At 38.7% G+C, this 19,377-nt stretch overlaps 1 protein-coding gene across 1 annotated transcript; it reads left to right on the forward strand.

Annotated features, from left to right (window-relative positions):
• Nucleotides 1-2,079: 2,079 nt before the first annotated feature.
• On the forward strand, nt 2,080-19,377 carry LOC132554781 (protein lev-9-like). Its single transcript, XM_060219092.1, has 12 exons — nt 2,080-2,098; nt 2,305-2,502; nt 4,224-4,415; nt 4,705-4,887; nt 9,467-9,655; nt 10,203-10,376; nt 12,462-12,635; nt 13,564-13,648; nt 14,801-14,892; nt 16,193-16,369; nt 16,666-16,851; nt 16,976-19,377. The coding sequence occupies exons 1-12, from the start codon at nt 2,080-2,082 to the stop codon at nt 17,254-17,256; spliced, it is 1,950 nt and encodes a 649-aa protein (XP_060075075.1). The 3' UTR covers nt 17,257-19,377.

Consider the following 19,377-nt stretch of genomic DNA (forward strand, 5'->3'; position numbering starts at 1 on the left):
AGTGTTATTTCGGTCTATTTTTTGTCCCCTGTATTTTGATGAATTTGTAATTTTTTTGGAGCTGTTACAGTGGGTTTTTTTCCTTTTGGAGACCTCTAACCTAAATGTTTGACCCAAGGTTTCACAGACCATTATACATTTTACTCTGCCAACTCAATGAGAGAAAATCAGGATATCAAGACCACCACTAGAAGTTGTCGCCACAAAAACTTCTTATATTCCAAAAACACAAAACAACATGACTGATTATCCGTAGGAATTCAACTTCGATAGGAGTGGTCTGTGGATAGATATATAAACCATGGCATTGTTAGGGCATAAACGGTTTTAATTGGTTATTTTCATTGTCTCCAGAAGATAAAAACGGATCCTCCGCCTGTGAGTAGATCACAAGGAGCTTTTATTGTCAGACCACTGGAATGAGATGTCAATCACAAAACGACCTGGATTTTACGAGTCCGACATCTGAGTACCTAGGGGTTAGGGACGGATAATGTCAGTGTTGAGATGAACTTTATTACCAATAAATTGTATATATATATCTAGAATCAGTTCTTGTTGATGTGAATGTACATGCCATGTTCTTGTATGGATATGCTTGTGTGTTAATTGGTTTGTTTATTTGTTTGTTTAGCTAAAGGATTAATTTTACCTTAAGTCCAGACCTATTGTTTGTGTCCGTTCATCTGTCAGTCTGCATGTCGGTGTACATATACACAGTTATAAGCTTAGTCGATCGCCAACGTAATATTAAGATCGATCGTAAAGATGATGAATGCATATATATCGTAATCATCTCGAAGGACACTTGAGTCAAATGATTATCTGTTCAATGGGCGCTAAAGAGTTTCCGTCTATGGGCTCTAAAGAGTGTGTGTTCGATGGGCTCTAAAGTGTTTCTTTTCAATGAGCTCTGAAGAGTATCTGTTCAATAAGCTCTAAAGTGTTTCTTTTCAATGGGCTCTAAAGAGTTTCTTTTCAATGGGCTCTAAAGAGTATCTGTTCTATGGGCTCTAAAGAGTGTGTGTTCGATGGGCTCTAAAGTGTTTCTTTTCAATGAGCTCTGAAGAGTATCTGTTCAATAAGCTCTAAAGTGTTTCTTTTCTATGGGCTCTAAAGTGTTTCTTTTCAATGGGCTCTAAAGAGTATCTGTTCTATGGGCTCTAAAGAGTATCTGTTCAATGGGCTCTAAAGTGTTTCTGTTCAATGGGCTCTAAAGTGTTTCTTTTCAATTGGCTCTAAAGAGTTTCTGTCTATGGGTTCAAAAGATTTTCTGTTCCATGGGGTTTTAAGGTATATGTTCAATGAGCTCTGAAGAGTATCTGTTCAATGGGCTCTAAAGTGTTTCTGTTCAATGGGCTCTAAAGTGTTTCTGTTCAATGGGGTCTCAAGAGTTTCTATCTATGGGTTCAAAAGATTTTCTGTTTCATAGGGTTTAAAAAGTTTCTGTTCAATGAGCTCTGAAGTGTATCTGTTCCATGGGGTTTAAAGTGTTTCTTTCCAATGGGCTCTGAAGAGTTTCTGTCTACGGGTTCAAAAGATTTTCTGTTCCATAGGGTTTAAAGAATATCTGTTCAATGAGTTCATAAGAGTATCTGTTCAATGGACTCTAAAGTGTTTCTGTTCAATAGGATCTGAAGTGTTTCTGTTCAATAGGCTCTGAAGTGTTTCTGTTCAATGGGCTCTAAAGTGTTTCTGTTCAATAGGATCTGAAGTGTTTCTGTTCAATGGGCTCTAAAGTGTTTCTGTTCAATGGGCTCTAAAGTGTTTCTGTTCCTGTTCAATGGGCTCTAAAGTGTTTCAGTTCAGTAGGATCTAACGTGTTTCTGTTCAATGGGCTCTAAAGTGTTTCAGTTCAGTAGGATCTAACGTGTTTCTGTTCAATGGGATCTAGAGTGCTTCTGTTCAATAGGCTCTAAAGTGTTTCTGTTCAATGGGCTCTAAAGTGTTTCTGTTCAATGGGATCTAAAGTGTTTATGTTCAATAGGATCTAAAGTGTTTCTGTTCAATGGACTCAAAGTGTTTCTAGTCGATGGGCTATAAATAATTTTTCCAGTGGATGTCCCCAATTCCCTAAATATGTCTCCTTGCTACTTCGGTATAATTAAATAATCTTGTCAATAATGATATTCTAACTATTACCTAGGCCTGTTTACTTGTTTGTCGCACACAATTTAATCGACACGAACTGGTTACGACTGTCATAACCGCAAAAAAGCAGGCTCGTAGAGTTTACACAGCTCTACAGTATGTAGTTTTCTTATCATCTTTTGAATTTAAAAACTGTTTTTGTTCGTTTTGCAGATATGAAATGTACGACTCTCTCGAAACGGATCACACACGGGTCTGTGCAGGTGGTGCCCTACAATAAGTTCAGTGCTGTGGCTCGCTACTCCTGTGACGATGGGTACGAGATTAGGGGCGTGGCCAGGCGCGTTTGTCAGGGAGACGGGAAGTGGAGTAACGAGGAACCGGAATGTATTGTCAGTGCTGAGGCCACAGGTGGGTCAACTTCGTGGTACGAAATAAGGAGTATTAGTTGTCATATCGTGAAAACAAGTAAAATGAAACGATATTAGTCAACCAATCCTCGTATATCGTGTAGTTCATGGTTCTTAAACCTTGACAACGCCGAATACCGCCCTCTTTCAGGTCACGTTCAAGTCAGTTTATTGTGGCATCGATAAAAAGGGACAGAGATAGTTAAAGATTGAAGGTACATAGATGTCATCAGGTGAAAACACTTAACTTATTTTATAATGTTGATTTATTTTCTTGCTCCAACGAAGAAACCGGCCCCAACGTCTGTATACTGTTCACTGTGTCTGTATACTGTCCACTGTGTCTGCATACTGTTCACTGTGTCTGTATACTGTCCACTATGTCTGTATACTGTCCACTATGTCTGTACACTGTCCACTGTGTCTGTATACTGTCCCCTATGTCTGTATACTGTCCACTGTGTCTGTATACTGTCCCCTGTGTCTGTATACTGTCCACTGTGTCTGTATACTGTCCACTGTGTCTGTATACTGTCCACTGTGTCTGTATACTGTCCACTGTGTCTGTATACTGTCCCTTCTGTCTGTATACTGTCCACTGTGGACAGTATACTGTCCCCTATGTCTGTATACTGTCCCCTGTGTCTGTATACTGTCCACTGTGTCTGTTTACTGTCCACTGTGTCTGTATACTGTCCCCTGTGTCTGTATACTGTCCCCTGTGTCTGTATACTGTCCACTGTGTCTGTATACTGTCCCCTATGTCTGTATACTGTCCCCTATGTCTGTATACTGTCCACTGTGTCTGTATACTGTCCACTGTGTCTGTATACTGGCCACTGTGTGTGTATACTGTCCACTGTGTGTGTATATTGTCCCCTATGTCTGTATACTGCCCCCTGTGTCTGTATACTGTCCACTGTGTCTGTATACTGTCCCCTGTGTCTGTATACTGTCCACTGTGTCTGTATACTGTCCCCTGTGTCTGTATACTGTCCCCTGTGTCTGTATACTGTCCCCTGTGTCTGTATACTGACCACTATGTCTGTATACTGTCCCCTCTGTCTGTATACTGTCCCCTGTGTCTGTATACTGTCCCCTGTGTCTGTATACTGTCCACTGTGTATACTGTCCACTGTGTCTGTTTACTGTCCACTGTGTCTGTTTACTGTCCACTATGTCTGTACACTGTCCCCTGTGTCTGTATACTGTCCACAGTGTGTGTATACTGTCCACTGTGTCTGTTTACTGTCCACTGTGTCTGTATACTGTCCCCTGTGTCTGTATACTGTCCACTGTGTCTGTATACTGTCCACTGTGTCTGTATACTGTCCACTGTGTCTGTATACTGTCCCCTGGAGAATTCCTCCGCGACCTCCCCTCCCCCTAAGCTAACGATATCTTCCGGTCATTGTATCAAAAGAAGTGACAGACATTTTGGTCCAAGCTTTGCTTTGAAACGAGTATGGGCATCCGAGGGTATAAAACACCTTTGACCTGTTGTAGGGGGCATCTCCGCAGCATTTAGGAAACGGAAACTTTTTTTTTAAATTATTTCTTTTTTACTTGCATTGTCAGCATTAAGGGCATAGTATATTTATAATATGTGATATTAGCACTGTTTCTATCACATACAGCGAAGTCATGTTTTAAAGAAGTTTTCCGATCAGTTTTTGTTATGTTAATAATTTTATGATATGTGTTTTTACTTCCTGATGTTAGTGACCACAGAATGTGGACCTCCACCGGTGGTTCACAATGCTAAGCACGACAGAGAGCCATGGCGGATGTCGTATGAACAAGGAGTCATGCTGCAGTACGAGTGTGATCCGGGCTTCACATCAAACAGGGGCAGCATTTTCCGTGCCTGGTGTGTGCGGAGTGGATGGGTGGGACCCAACATGACATGTAGTCGTGAGTAGTAATGGTATATCCTATAACAAGGCTTCAAGTTCAGTTACGATGTATATGTAAAGAGATAATACATGTAAATGGACGGGAAAGAAAAATGTTGATGAAAGGTGTATGACACAAACTGCAGCAGATGGAAAGGAGTTATGGTTTTCCTTGTATGACTAACTGAAAGATAGTACAACAAACGAAATCAAATTGCACCATTTGAATAACAAATCTGATTAAACATTGCGTGTAATAATTTTATTTCGGGTCGTTGATATATTCTTTCACATGTCGTGTGTTTTAGATGCCGGGTGTCCTCTAAACAACACTATAATCGAGAACGGCGGAATTATTCCTCCAACTCAAATAACAACAGGAGCCAAACTGCAATATTTCTGTAAACATGGTTATTTCTTGGCTGGGCGGGAGGAGCGCGAATGTCTCGCGGATGGCACGTGGGGAGGACGTGAGCCGAGCTGCGAGAAAGGTAACTCATGATACTTGAAATCTGAATACCACGTTTTTATTATGTTGTCTTCCTATAGTATAGTGATTCCTTAAGGTTCACTTTGACGATGATAGGATATGACGAGGTTCGGAGATAAGCGGATAGTTAATGATTTTAACAGAATATCTCTACTTTTCGCAAGTACGAAGTACAAGTTAAAAATATATATATATATTCCGCCATATAGATAAAATAAACTTGTGACGTTACAAGTGCGTGTAAGGAATGACAACTCTGAAGATATCGACGTTACCTTGACGATAAGACGACGCAAATAATAAATCGTCTGTTTAACATATAACATATATCATTTTATGTTCTTATTTGGTAAAAATCGCTTACTTCACTGTTTTATGTACCAATTTATAGAAAAACAACAGAATTGTTGATTGATAGAAACCAACTTTAACCTTCGCTCCATTTGCGTGCGATCAGGAAAATCGGCGAATTTCAAAGCAGTGAATAGAAAGCAATGTTCTGTTACGACTGGAAAAGTTATAAAATATTTCTTTAATCATCACTGCAGGGATGATATAAATTTTGTTTATTGATAAATTCCCAATATTTTACCGGTAAAGAAGTAATGCATTTCAGTGTTGATACGACGACGTCTTTCAATAAATTAAACCGAGACTTTTGAGTAAGATGCGGTATGACGGATTCCCGATTGATGATGCGTTGTAAGGATTCGGTTCATTGTATCGGTAGACTCAGCCTCGATTTAGTTACGTCAGTGCCTCGATTTGGCCACCAATATTTACAGCGATCATGCGTCTGGTGACGTCAGAAGAACAAACATCACTCCATAGCTATTTTTTTCGGTATTTATACAGATGATGCTTCACTCAAAATAAGTTACCGAAATCGAACTATTGATCCACGATACTTACACAAGGTACAGCAAGTACTTATCTGTTGACTATTTATAGAATCAAATATAGCGCTCTTCATCTAATATACATGTTCATTGCCAGTCGGCATAGCAATTAAAAACTCAAAAGTACTTTAAATCACGGCCTCACTATATATGGTGCTACAGGCACACGATCCATTAATTGCTAAAGCAGTAACCTCATGTACTATTAACATCAATCTGTTCATTGTCTAATCTAACACTGTGACTAGGAACTATAATTCGGCTCTTGCGCTTTGGTTGCCATGAGCATGGCTCTAAAGCCAATGACATCAAAGAAACTGCCTTTAAAGAAACAAACCTTTTTCGAGATCAGTTAGAGATAGCAAGGATAGTCATTGATATGTTCTTCTTTACATATGCATAGACCGCGTACAAAAGAAAATCTTCGAACTGTCAAAATTTTCTTCACAAACATGAAATAATTCTACATATAGTGCAACACTGAATACATTGTGACTATCTTATGGGAGACTTCAGTAATTCACGGGTCTGATGATGACGTGACTGGTTCAGGAGGTTTACAAATTTATCGTCAGTTTATCTTGCATATCACGTTCTTTCAATTCAGGTATTCTTTGGATTGACAGAAAGTTCACTATATGTGTTTTGTAGTTGGTTATAAGATACCAAATGTAAGTATATATAATGTCCTGATAGAGATACAGGGTACCCAGACTGATCGTTAGGAGTATGATACTACTTATTCTGTCAGGAAATAGTCATATATTACATACCAATATCTATTCTTGGACGTGTTTATTTTTTATTTTTCTTCATCATTCAGAGGTTTTAGTTGTGTGAGAGATTTTCAACAATATTTTAAAAATGATAAAATAAAAAAGAAGAAGAAAAAATAGGACGAAAGGCTTTCACGTTTTGGTGAACATTCCTATGCGAATATCACAGCATAATAAATGGTAAGTGAAAGAAAACGTTAAAGATACAAGCGGTTAATTTGTAGTCGGGTTATGTAAACTGAGGAAGGAGAGAGAGAGAGAGAGAGAGAGAGAGAGAGAGAGAGAGAGAGAGAGAGAGAGAGAGAGAGAGAGAGAGAGAGAGAGAGAGAGAGAGAGAGAGAGAGAGAGAGAGAGAGAGAGAGAGAGAGAGAGAGAGAGAGAGAGAGAGAGAGAGAGAGAGAGAGAGAGAGAGAGAGAGAGAGAGAGAGAGAGAGAGAGAGAGAGAGAGAGAGAGAGAGAGAGAGAGAGAGAGAGAGAGAGAGAGAGAGAGAGAGAGAGAGAGAGAGAGAGAGAGAGAGAGAGAGAGAGAGAGAGAGAGAGAGAGAGAGAGAGAGAGAGAGAGAGAGAGAGAGAGAGAGAGAGAGAGAGAGAGAGAGAGAGAGAGAGAGAGAGAGAGAGAGAGAGAGAGAGAGAGAGAGAGAGAGAGAGAGAGAGAGAGAGAGAGAGAGAGAGAGAGAGAGAGAGAGAGAGAGAGAGAGAGAGAGAGAGAGAGAGAGAGAGAGAGAGAGAGAGAGAGAGAGAGAGAGAGAGAGAGAGAGAGAGAGAGAGAGAGAGAGAGAGAGAGAGAGAGAGAGAGAGAGAGAGAGAGAGAGAGAGAGAGAGAGAGAGAGAGAGAGAGAGAGAGAGAGAGAGAGAGAGAGAGAGAGAGAGAGAGAGAGAGAGAGAGAGAGAGAGAGAGAGAGAGAGAGAGAGAGAGAGAGAGAGAGAGAGAGAGAGAGAGAGAGAGAGAGAGAGAGAGAGAGAGAGAGAGAGAGAGAGAGAGAGAGAGAGAGAGAGAGAGAGAGAGAGAGAGAGAGAGAGAGAGAGAGAGAGAGAGAGAGAGAGAGAGAGAGAGAGAGAGAGAGAGAGAGAGAGAGAGAGAGAGAGAGAGAGAGAGAGAGAGAGAGAGAGAGAGAGAGAGAGAGAGAGAGAGAGAGAGAGAGAGAGAGAGAGAGAGAGAGAGAGAGAGAGAGAGAGAGAGAGAGAGAGAGAGAGAGAGAGAGAGAGAGAGAGAGAGAGAGAGAGAGAGAGAGAGAGAGAGAGAGAGAGAGAGAGAGAGAGAGAGAGAGAGAGAGAGAGAGAGAGAGAGAGAGAGAGAGAGAGAGAGAGAGAGAGAGAGAGAGAGAGAGAGAGAGAGAGAGAGAGAGAGAGAGAGAGAGAGAGAGAGAGAGAGAGAGAGAGAGAGAGAGAGAGAGAGAGAGAGAGAGAGAGAGAGAGAGAGAGAGAGAGAGAGAGAGAGAGAGAGAGAGAGAGAGAGAGAGAGAGAGAGAGAGCACTACGGTATACTGAGGTGTTGAACGCTGTTTGGGTTTCTTGTGAGCACACGTTAACCGTGTCTCTATTTTATGGTATTTATGAATAAATTTCCGTTATTGTCTGTGCAAAAGTTTATCTATATGAAAATGCTTGATTACAGAAGGTTCTGTCTTTCATTCGTTTATTGAACTTTTTATCATTTGTTGTAAATTGCATCCTGTCGATATAATGTATGATCTAGGGCCCCTTAGTATGAATGTCATGGTTATATAACTCAGATTGGTCTATATGGACAAGTTTGATATAACCCCGAGAAATAGTTGATCATTACAGGTACTGTATTTTAAGCTAATACAAATAGAATTCTCGAACAGTAGAAGAAAGTCGGTATGTATTCAATTTCGAACATAATATAAAAATGCAATTTATATCAAATGATATCTTAAGTGGAAATAGAGACAGAGAGAGAGAGAGAGAGAGAGAGAGAGAGCGAGAGAGAGAGAGAGAGAGGGGGGGGGAGGGAGGGAGGGAGAGAGAGAGAGAGTTTAACCAACGCAGGACAGCTTTTGTATCTAACCACACTGGAATTTGGACGTTTTTCTGATGTGTTTCACGGTCATTTTGGTATTTTTTGTCGCATCGTATCGGCATATGAAATGCCCACTGATACCGGTGTGAATTCAATACGTACATAAGAGAATCGTTTTTGTCACTTAATACTTCCGCCACTTCATTCGGGACCGGGACCGTTATTTGAAATATCCTCGGTACTGTAGACAATTTTCTTGACTTCTCGTGGTCTCTATCATTACCAGACATTATATGTGCCCTATTGTTTTCTCGTTTTCAGCTACCAGTCTGTCATAAGGCAAACAATGTAGGTCACCTCATTAGAGTATTCCTTCATATTGAGTTTTCACAAATAATATAGTGGGTTGATTTGGTATCTACGCAAAAGTACTTCAGTCTTCAATCAAGACGACATTAAGTCGGAATGACGAATAACCGCAAAGGGAGATTATCTTATTGAATCGAGGAAATTAAACATGAAATTATTCGTGAATTTTGTAGGCAATTTTGAGAAAATTACGTACGAGAAATATAATTTATTCCCTGTATACTTTGAAATCAATCTATAACCTTCTCTTGCTTTCGCTTCAAATAAGAATTTGTTAGGCAACACAATGTCCGCTCTCTACTGAGATCAATGAACACATATAGGTAATAGATTCTCTTAAACCCTACAATGAGATATTAGAAAGTTAGGTTACATAGGAAGATACAGCAGAGAACAACCTATGCCACTGTACTAATATGCTGGTGCTACTTATACTTGAAAATAATATGTAACAAGTCAGTTTCTTTACTTCTGAAATTGTTCAGTCACACTCTAAAGAAGTGGGGCGATCGATCGATCATGACAATTGATTTTTGTCAAACCTTTTTACAGTGACATGTGGATCACCGCCAATCATCACGAATGCCATCATTATGGATATCGAGACTGGTGGGACGTTTTCATCCGGGCAACAATTGACGTATGCGTGTGATCGAGGTTACGACATGGAGGGAGATCCGAGAGCCATGTGTAACACGGACGGCGATTGGACTTGGCTAGGAATCAGACTAATATGTAGACGTATGAAATCTAATGACATTTTTTGTTTTGCAGCGATATCTTTCCCTGTTGCAAAATTTGTACAGAGCTTCTTACATAATGTTCAAATATTCTTAAACTGAAGTGCAATTTAGATCACCATCAACAGTTTGCGATTTCTTATCATGGTATTCCTCAATGTTATTTGCTTCTAAACTATTTTTGTAAGTTTATCGTTTTCCTATCTGTGCATCTTGTGAAAGATCTTAACCAAGATGGCTGGGTGGAGGCGATATTGGAATTTGAAAATCGTTGATCGCATAACTAATATTGGTCCATTTTGCTGATCGACCTATTGGTGGAAATCCCGAAATATAAGTTTACCTTATAAAGGAAAATGGAGGCTACATTATATTGATTTCCGACTATCAGGGCGATTCCACATTGTTCTTACTTGTGGTATACCTCCACATGTTTCAATTTCCTATGTGTGCTTTTGTGAAATTGTAAACATATATAAAGTGTTTACAATATAGTTCCACAGATGAGACATCTGGGTTATCTCCCTTTTGTTTTCATCCTGTTGCAGCGATCAATTGTGGCTTTCCCGGGAACCTCGTGAACGGTTGGCAGTCGGGGCATCGCTTCTTCTTCGGAGAATCAGTCAATTACCATTGTAACGAGGGTTACGAACTGATCGGACAGAGAACTCGGACCTGTGAGGAAAACAAGAAATGGTCGGGATTTCTACCAAAATGTATAGGTAATACAACAACACACTGACCAAAACCTATGTTTGACCAGCAGGAGAAATTTGGGTAATACGGGTAAATATAGAGAAAATATGGCAGATATAATGATTGTAAAACACACACACGAGTAAAAAGGATATTTAAAATACAGCAGAGTCAAATAATTAATTCAACTGCATCATACAGCGTTTTCCTCCTTATAGGACTCGGTGTCTTTTGTACTAAAGGCCTATATTATTATACCTAAAGAGGTGACCGAGGGAAATCCTGATAGATCGAAAAAGATGTCATTCAAAGACCAGACTGGTACAGTGAACCAATAGTTAAACTTTCTTCATTTTCAATGTTGAATTCTATCAGAAGAGAATTGTACAAAAGACAAGAAAGTGAGCTGCACCTCTTGGTACAATTTTAGTGTTAGATTCAGTAGAGCCAGACAATAAATAAAACTGTATACAGCTGTGTCGATCTCTAGAACCTGGCAGTGATGTCTGAAGTACAGTATGAATTATAACTCAGTGTGAATGTATTGGAAAACCTTGAGGACTAAACTCCACAAGCAATGTCAACCCTTTGTACTCTAAATTGATCAAAATGAATGTCAAAATATAGACTTGGAGGTGAACTCGTAAATTCTTAACTTTCAAAGTTGAATGCAATATGTTTTATTATGTTTTCTTCAAGTGTATGGAGTGATGGCGTCCAGTTAGTGATTTACACCGACACAAAAATATTTGGAGACTTATGTCTGTTTAATCAATAGATACCAACCGATGTGTTATGGACAAAAGACAGAATCGTTTGTTAGGTAACCTGGGGCCTCATTTCACTCAATAGTGTTAATCATCTGATAAAGTAATATTACAAGATTAAAATAATTTTTTTTGCACATTGTCCTAAATATCTCGACTGTCCAATTAACCATTTTGACTTCCATCTAGAGTATCGAAAGATTCTTACTTTGAAAGGAACTGAACTTGAATGGCTATCATACTGGATTACACGAAATATTGCGTTGTGGCTAAAAGCGTCAAGAGTGAAATATCAATTAACTCTTTACACAGAGCCACAAACCTAATCCCGGCTCTTCATGGTCATCGCTATATTGCCGATTTTATTCCCCCATTTTGTTACATGAAAAGAAATCTTAAATATGTCGATAGATCGATAAGACTTTACAGCCATGACCAGAGAAGGTCATGACCTTAAGAGCAATCAGTAGAAAACACTGTCCCCAATACTTTGAATTTTTATCATCTAGAACCTTCACAAAGGGATTATTCTTAACTGGATACCGACACTTAATTACCGATAGCATAGTTCGCTTTCACACACGAAATTGCTACAGAAACACATAGTCACCTCGGACACCATATATCCGCCATCAGGAGCTACGGTTAAGACGTAAAAACCAACAAGATTGACAATGACAATAGGTAAACAACGCGGATAAACATGTAAACAATGAGTTATTTATATGTAGACTCTTGACATAGCACAAGGGGGTTAAGACAAGGATTTCAGAAAAGACCAAAAGTCGTCAGCTCCACCGACAACAACGAAGTATTATTATGTGCAATCAGTTTGTTTGTGACCTTTGTAGAGTAAACCAGTATCACGTTAGCTTTATAAGAAGTCTTCTGCCGACATCCCTTGTAATTAATCCCCGCTATCATCATGTGACCTTGAATCACTGTATCTTTCTAACAAACCGTCGCAATAGCGAAGTCGGTTAGAACATTTGTTTACGTAACCTCAGGTGAAATCTCTAATGCGTACACTGTAGCTTGACAGTTCCTCCCCATGGTGGTCTATGGTTTTACAGGAAGCTGAGAAAACGACCGCTCTGTGTTGCCGTGATTGTATTCTTTGGCAAGACATTCACCCTAATAGATGGAAAGTGACGGGTCTCCCGTATGGTGTTATGTAAAGTAGTCACCAGCTACTAGGGGAATAAACACAGCAAAGTGTCATCCCAACAACAAGTATCTATTGAAACTGTACATCCTGTGTTCTTCTTCATACACTGATTATATATTCATTTTGGATTACTGAAACGACTTATTTATAAAATGTAATACTCATATTTGTAAAAGCCGTGGAGTGCCCGGAAATGGAAGCTCCTCTTGAAGGGACGATGGTGGGCTCTGGGAATGCATTTGGAACTGTTCTGCGGTTTGAATGTAAAGAAGGATTCCAGCTATCGGGTTCTGAGGAGAGGCGTTGTCTAGCTGATCGAACGTGGAGCGGCGAGCCCGTTCTGTGTCAAGGTAAAATCTATAGATAAAGATAAACCGAGCACTTCCTGTTAGAATACGGTTATTATTATATGTTTGTTTTTAACTTTAATTAAAAACTTTTTTGTAATAAACTTACACAGAATCGTATATTTTGTCATCATGCTGATCAAAACATATCTACATACTCCGATATAATAGTTCTGTGCTTCATAATTTGTTTTATTTCTGTAAATGAATTTCAAAACTTCCCGAGAAAGACATTTTGAGGACAAAATTGTCATCATCGATATATTCTCTTTAAAAACCTGCTATCGTTCCATTTTGAACAAAACAGTGTCTGTTTTGTACTAGAAAATAGCATTGTAGGTATATTTTAGAAGAAAAACGTCATTGTTTGTGACGTTTCTCCTATTGTTGACTTCTAGCTCGCTCTCCAGGTGTCTCCTCTCGAAACAAATTCTCGAGCTCGAGATGGGACTCGCCCAATAGTAAGTCTCGTTACAAGTGGTTAAGTCTCGTACACGTTCGGACATACTCCGAGATCTTGCAGCCAGTGGGATCAGAGTTCATCTATTTGGATTAACTAACTTAGTGGTGTCGTTTTACCGATAAAAAAGATAAACTGATTCAGCATGACAACTGATTTCACGTAAAGGTTATGTTATTGATTGCATGTCTGTTGTAAACGTGTGTATTGCTATATTGCTAAGATGTTCCTTGTGATCAAGAGTCTTGTAGTTTTTTATGCTGTATGTAATTTATGAACTTGCGTGTGATATTCACGATGTTATGACAAGTAGAGATGAACTCTGACTCGACAAAGGTTCGCAGACCTGGAATGTGATGTGTTGGTGTAGTCATGTCATCCAAAGCTTGTGTACTTCCCTCGCCTAACCTTTCTATCTCTTAACAAACCTACCAATGCCTTGCTTACTTACAGACCAACTTTTTATCACAGAGGTTAAATGTCTCTGGCCGGGCCCTTTCTATAACGGCTTTGTCCTGGGCGAATCAACAACCGTGGGCTCCGAGCTTTTCTTCGGGTGAGTGTAGCTTGTGTGTTATGAAAAATAGACATGAATGTCGAGGTTTCAAAATCAATGTTAAGATCAATCATTACGGTAACATTTGCCAATTAACATACACAAACAATCACTGTCACTATCCCAAACCATTACATATGTGCACACCAAATCAATTTTCACTCGTTTCGACAAATCACTGTATAGAATGAAACGATGCCGTCCTGACAATCCTGTTGTAATTTCTATACACCAGTCACCAAATTAGTTCCATGTTGAAATAGTAATAGTAGTTTCTGATCCGTTTTCACTATGTATGGAAAAGACGGTCTCTTTTTTTTCGATAGTTTAAATTTTCGAGATTAACTGGACGGTTGTATTCTCTATTGGCTTCTTATTTTCAAGGAATTTATTTTTCGCAATTTTATACTTGCCACGAAAATAACGAAATATAGAGCCCAGGAAATGTCACTGAGTCTCGGAATAGTGAATACTCAGCTGTTCGGTAGTGTATAGGAGGAAAAGACAATGAAATTGTAAAAGGGAAATTAACTGGTTGAGGACCAGGTTGGAAATTGGTGGCCAGAGGTGGGAAGGGCATGTGATTGTAGAGGTAGAAGGAAGCCATTGGGATATATTACCGCTTCCGAGCAAACAGCGGTCCATGTCATCCCCCTGCCGAGGGGCGATAATTATTTTATTACATCAGTATAAATGAAACTTTGTGATTACATTCTTTGTACTTAGTGAGACCCCCTTTTCTTTTAATTCCACTGGAACGTCTTCCGTCTTGGTCATTGAAACGTTTGATAGGGGATCTTAAGAAAGATTTTTGTGCAATTTTTTCTCTCCAGAATTGTTCACCGTTTCATCCCTACAACCGAAATTGGACAAAAATCCAGGAATGGTTTAAGATCAATGATTAATATAGAGTACTGGGTAATGATAATGTATTGCAGGTGGTCAGGTGTGTGTCTTGGGAAGGGTGGAAATCGAGACGTCCTTTGGAAATGAAAGGGTATCTTTTCAAAACCTATGACATCGACTGTCTAATAATACTTTTGTATCTATTTTCTGGAATACATCTTTTTGACTTACAGCTGAATTTGCTTTTTGCCCGCCATTGTTGTAAATCTGTTCGTACAGTGGGTGACGCGTATTTCTTTTGTACAGTTGCCTTGTTCGTACCAATTTTGATGGAGTCTCGCTGTCTACGAGATGTTTAGAGAACGGCGAATGGTCATCTCCTCCACCTACATGCTGGGGTATGTAGTGTTATACGCAATGACATCACGCAATTGTATTTCATAACACACACACACACACACACACACACACACACACACACACACACACACACACACACACACACACACACACACACACACACACACACACACAAAAACATATTTAATTCTACTACAAGCGAGTGTTATTAGTGTTTATAATTTCTGTGCAACTGAATATAAATTACATTGTTTTAGGAACGTTTTGGTTATGTAATCCCAGTGCTCCTGTTGCTTGATAATACGCGTAGTTCTAAGGTCATATGAGGATCAAGATGACCCATAGCCTTCATGTTTCGTCTATCATCGTCATTTCCACTGTCCTCCTCCATAGTGCTTAAGTGTATTACAACCAAATGTGATCTAAAACATTTTAAGGGAGGCGTAATCATTTCTTCAATTCAGATTTTATTTGAATTCCGTCTGAATCATCACTTAGGAAATATTTGGGGATGTGGTGAATCGTGAATTTGGGTGAAATTATATTATTAAACTCTACCATTTTCTAACGGCTCTTCATATTTGTACCAAATTTTGTCTGAAATATCATTAGGGCTGGGCAATTGGGGACTTGGAAAGGAGTCTCAAATAGGGAATTTCTTGAATTCAGAAAGTTGCTTAGACTCCAGATGACTGTGGTGCGTGGGCCCAAATGTGGAGAATAATTAATGTTCTGCTTTCCAATGCTAGTAATCCGACGTTGATTTCGGCCAAATTTCGTTTGAAACATCATTTTGGGTGGTCCATAAATTCTGAATGAATGATTTTATTGTCGGATGATTATCAATACCCCTGTGCTCTTCTTTAGAGTTTGTCATATTCATGAATTGTTTCCCTTGTACGGCATTACGTTAGATCACTGTAAGCATACTTTCTGGTTTCGATTGTTGCTGACGTTGTTCCTATTCGAGAAAATGACATTGCCTAGCAGGATTGGCCAATGTTTGAATTGCGGGTTTTGCCGATGAAGCAGAAGATGCTTACCTTTCCAGACCACACGGCTTTATTCTCCGTGTACTTTTTCAATGATCTACTGACAAAGCGTTCTTTTCATACTCTCTTTGTTCAATTGATTTTGAGTTTTAATTGCGTTTTTGTTGATATGTCGGAATCTGCATGTATCATTACATAAACAACGCTACACAACTCTTGAAAACCTGATACGTTCAGCAGTCTTAGAATTCCATTTATGAAAATGTTTCCTCCAAACAGCAAAAATGTTTCAGGGGTTGACATATAACTGCATGCACGTATACGTTATAGATTATTTGATTACCAGGTCAGTGCCAAGTCCCCAACATACTTAACGCCTCTCTGGAGAAATATCGAGAGGGCGAATGGGTGCGTAGCGGTGTCGAGCTGGAATATCACTGTAAGAACGGCCTCGTTCCGGATATAACCAATCGTGTGGAATGTTACAACGGTACATGGACTTCGATACCAGGGTGTGCACCAGGTCAGTATATTTGGTTCAAATGACATGTAATCATTTTTTCATTTCTGTATTTATTTTATTTATTTATTTTTTAAATTTTTTTTTATTATTTTTTTGTAGAATTTACCATATGTGCGTTCCTTACTTCAACAGGAACATAAGAACCTGTTATTTCCTAGGTAATCATTAAAATACACAATAGAATAACAACTTTCAACACGAAATTAGAATTAGATACGGTAGAGCCAAATAATGTGTTAAACTGTATCATACAGGTGTTTTATCATGACCTAATACGCCTGTATTTGAACTTGTAGCCTCGTGTTCCCGTCCCCCGCCACACGTTGACTATGGTCTGAGAGTGTTCGACGGTTTACGACACAACAGCCGAGCTAAATACATCTGCCGGAATGGCTACCGTCTTCGGGGCATGCCTGCCGACAACTCTTTTCTTACCTGTAAATTCGGCTTATGGAGAGGAGGAAAACCAGTCTGCGAGGAGTGTAAGTACATCATAAGTCATTCATCATACATTTCAGTGTGCACCAACGCTTCACTTACTTTATCCCTTCATTTAGAAAGATATATATTGCGAAAAAAGTATATATACAATGATTTTTTCTTCAGTTTACTGCCCAAATCCTGGAACGATTGCACATGGAAAAATTTACAAGAATGGTATTCGTGCAATATTTGATTTCCGACATTACATGAAAACAATACGACATGGAGATCGGATCCTATTTAGGTGTAAGGAAGGTTTCGTGTTGGAAGGACCAAGTGGCGCCACGTGTGTCAATGGACAATGGCGACCTCCTATCAGTGATCCGTATCGCAAATGCAGACCCGCTACGCATGCGCCTTTTCCAAAACTATGGATACCATTAGAGGAAATGCCAGACACCTAGTACCTTGATATTGTACTTATTTTGTGGGACGAGTGATTTTCTTATGTATGATCTGTTTTCGCACTCTGCGATCGCTTTCTGAAGAGACAGAGAATTGCTGTAAATATCCGATGACCACTTGCTATAGGCAACAACTGGAATTGTTTTGCAATATATACAATATTTTAGTATTATTACATGTAGTTTTGTTTGAAATAGCATTATTTCTATAATTTTAGTTAGGTTTCATAATTATCGAATTTGCATCCAAGTAGAACATTCTTTTTAATATCATTGTATGATGCGGGAGGCTTGAATTTACTAAGATATTAGTGCGGAAGACGCCTAGTTTCTTTGCGCTACCATCTCATCTACAGATGTGCCATACAAATTCTCACAAATATATGCCAACATGTTAATGTACAAAGCCGGAACAGGAGATATTTTTCGTCTAAATTCTAGATTCTAGTTTTGTAAAGTGCAATGTATTCTTTGTAAAATGTTAAGCAAATTGTTTGACAAGGTTGAAGTGTACTTATATTATAATGTGCCACGTTACAATCTTCCATATCAGTAAATACCATGTGCTGTATTTCCATATTTTCATTTATACGTCATACGTTCCACAGTGATATTAAGTTGCTTGTGCATCAAACATCTAGACAACGCAAATTTATTCTCTGTTCATGTATATTAGAATACAAGATTTTTAAAAAGGATTTCATGTCATCAAGAATTTAAATTAATATACATACATTGACAAACACAACGCTTTCCGAGCGTTTGAGCATTTAATAGAATTTACCGAGGATAGAGATCCACCTAGCATCAGAAGAATGTATCATATCTCTTCTACATGTCCACATTTTTTGTATGCTACGTTGCCGTCATCGCAATGGTGTGCATTCTTGATGAGTCGTTGTTATATTGTTCTCCTGAAATCATAAACGTGCTATGACATTCTCTGCCTTATGGTGTAACAATGGGAAATCTTACAATATCGATAAAAATCTGGATTTCCTATTTCCTATATCATGGACGAATGCATCCACGCTTTTGCCGGTTGGAGATTGTTTTTGTCCTCCAAGAGTACAGACGGTTAATTTCCTCATAATATAAAATAAAGTCATTTAAACAATGTCCAGTAATTAAATTACTTAAAGAGAAAAAAATCACTTCTTTGTAGATGCGACATGGGGATCTCAACTCTCGGGAAAAGAAGACGATAATTATTTTGGCAAATCTCGTACTTTCCAACTTAATAAATTTACTCTCTGGTTGCTGTTCCCTATCTCATCTCCAATCGAATGAAAGAATGAAAAGTGCATTCCACTTACACTTCATGTAGTGTAACCATGTCACAATAAGATGACGTCATCAATTATGACAAACATTACATTAGGACCTCGTGCTAATCTTAATAGTCTTACCGCGGGTGGAGATGTCCCCTTTACATATTATATTTAGGGGTGTGACATAATTTGTCATCATATGATCACTTTATTTCTTTGAATAATTCCAGCATACACTCCGTTCCTGTCCTTTGTTGTTTGTGCCATGGTATGATGTATTTATCTCATTTCGATTCATTTCAAAATTATATTATGCACTTATCATAATAATTCATCCTACCGAAAATAAAGCATTAGGGTTAGGATGAAAAATGTTGTCCATTGATAAATAAAGAGAACCCCAGTACTTCAATTTTGATGTCGTCGTTCAAGCTTAATTATATTAGGATATTGAGCAAAAAAGGGGGTTTTAATCGACTCGTCGAATGATCCCGATCGTCAATGTGTTTAACTTATAAATTTTTTAAAGAAACTGTAATGGTTTATACATGATGTAAGTTCCTTGTGAAGAAGATATAAACATGTTTGTCTTCTAGGAGATTTGATTAGATTGGTCGATATTGTCATATATACAAACGCTTCACTGTTAATACAATGCTAAATTTCTCAGTCATTAACGCAGGGACATCTCACGATATATTCAGCCTCGATAGGAGATCAGACTATCGCAAAATACAAGTTGTTTACAGTCCCCAAAAACATAATAGCATGAAATGAACTTGATTACTGCAATATTTTGCTATACTTGTACATTGTCATATTTTTGATAATTAAACTATGTGAGTTTTTC

Source organism: Ylistrum balloti, unplaced genomic scaffold, assembly GCF_031769215.1.
Source record: "Ylistrum balloti isolate Yb309-2 unplaced genomic scaffold, AGI_CSIRO_Ybal_v1 Utg370444, whole genome shotgun sequence".
NCBI classification, from domain to species: domain Eukaryota; kingdom Metazoa; phylum Mollusca; class Bivalvia; order Pectinida; family Pectinidae; genus Ylistrum; species Ylistrum balloti.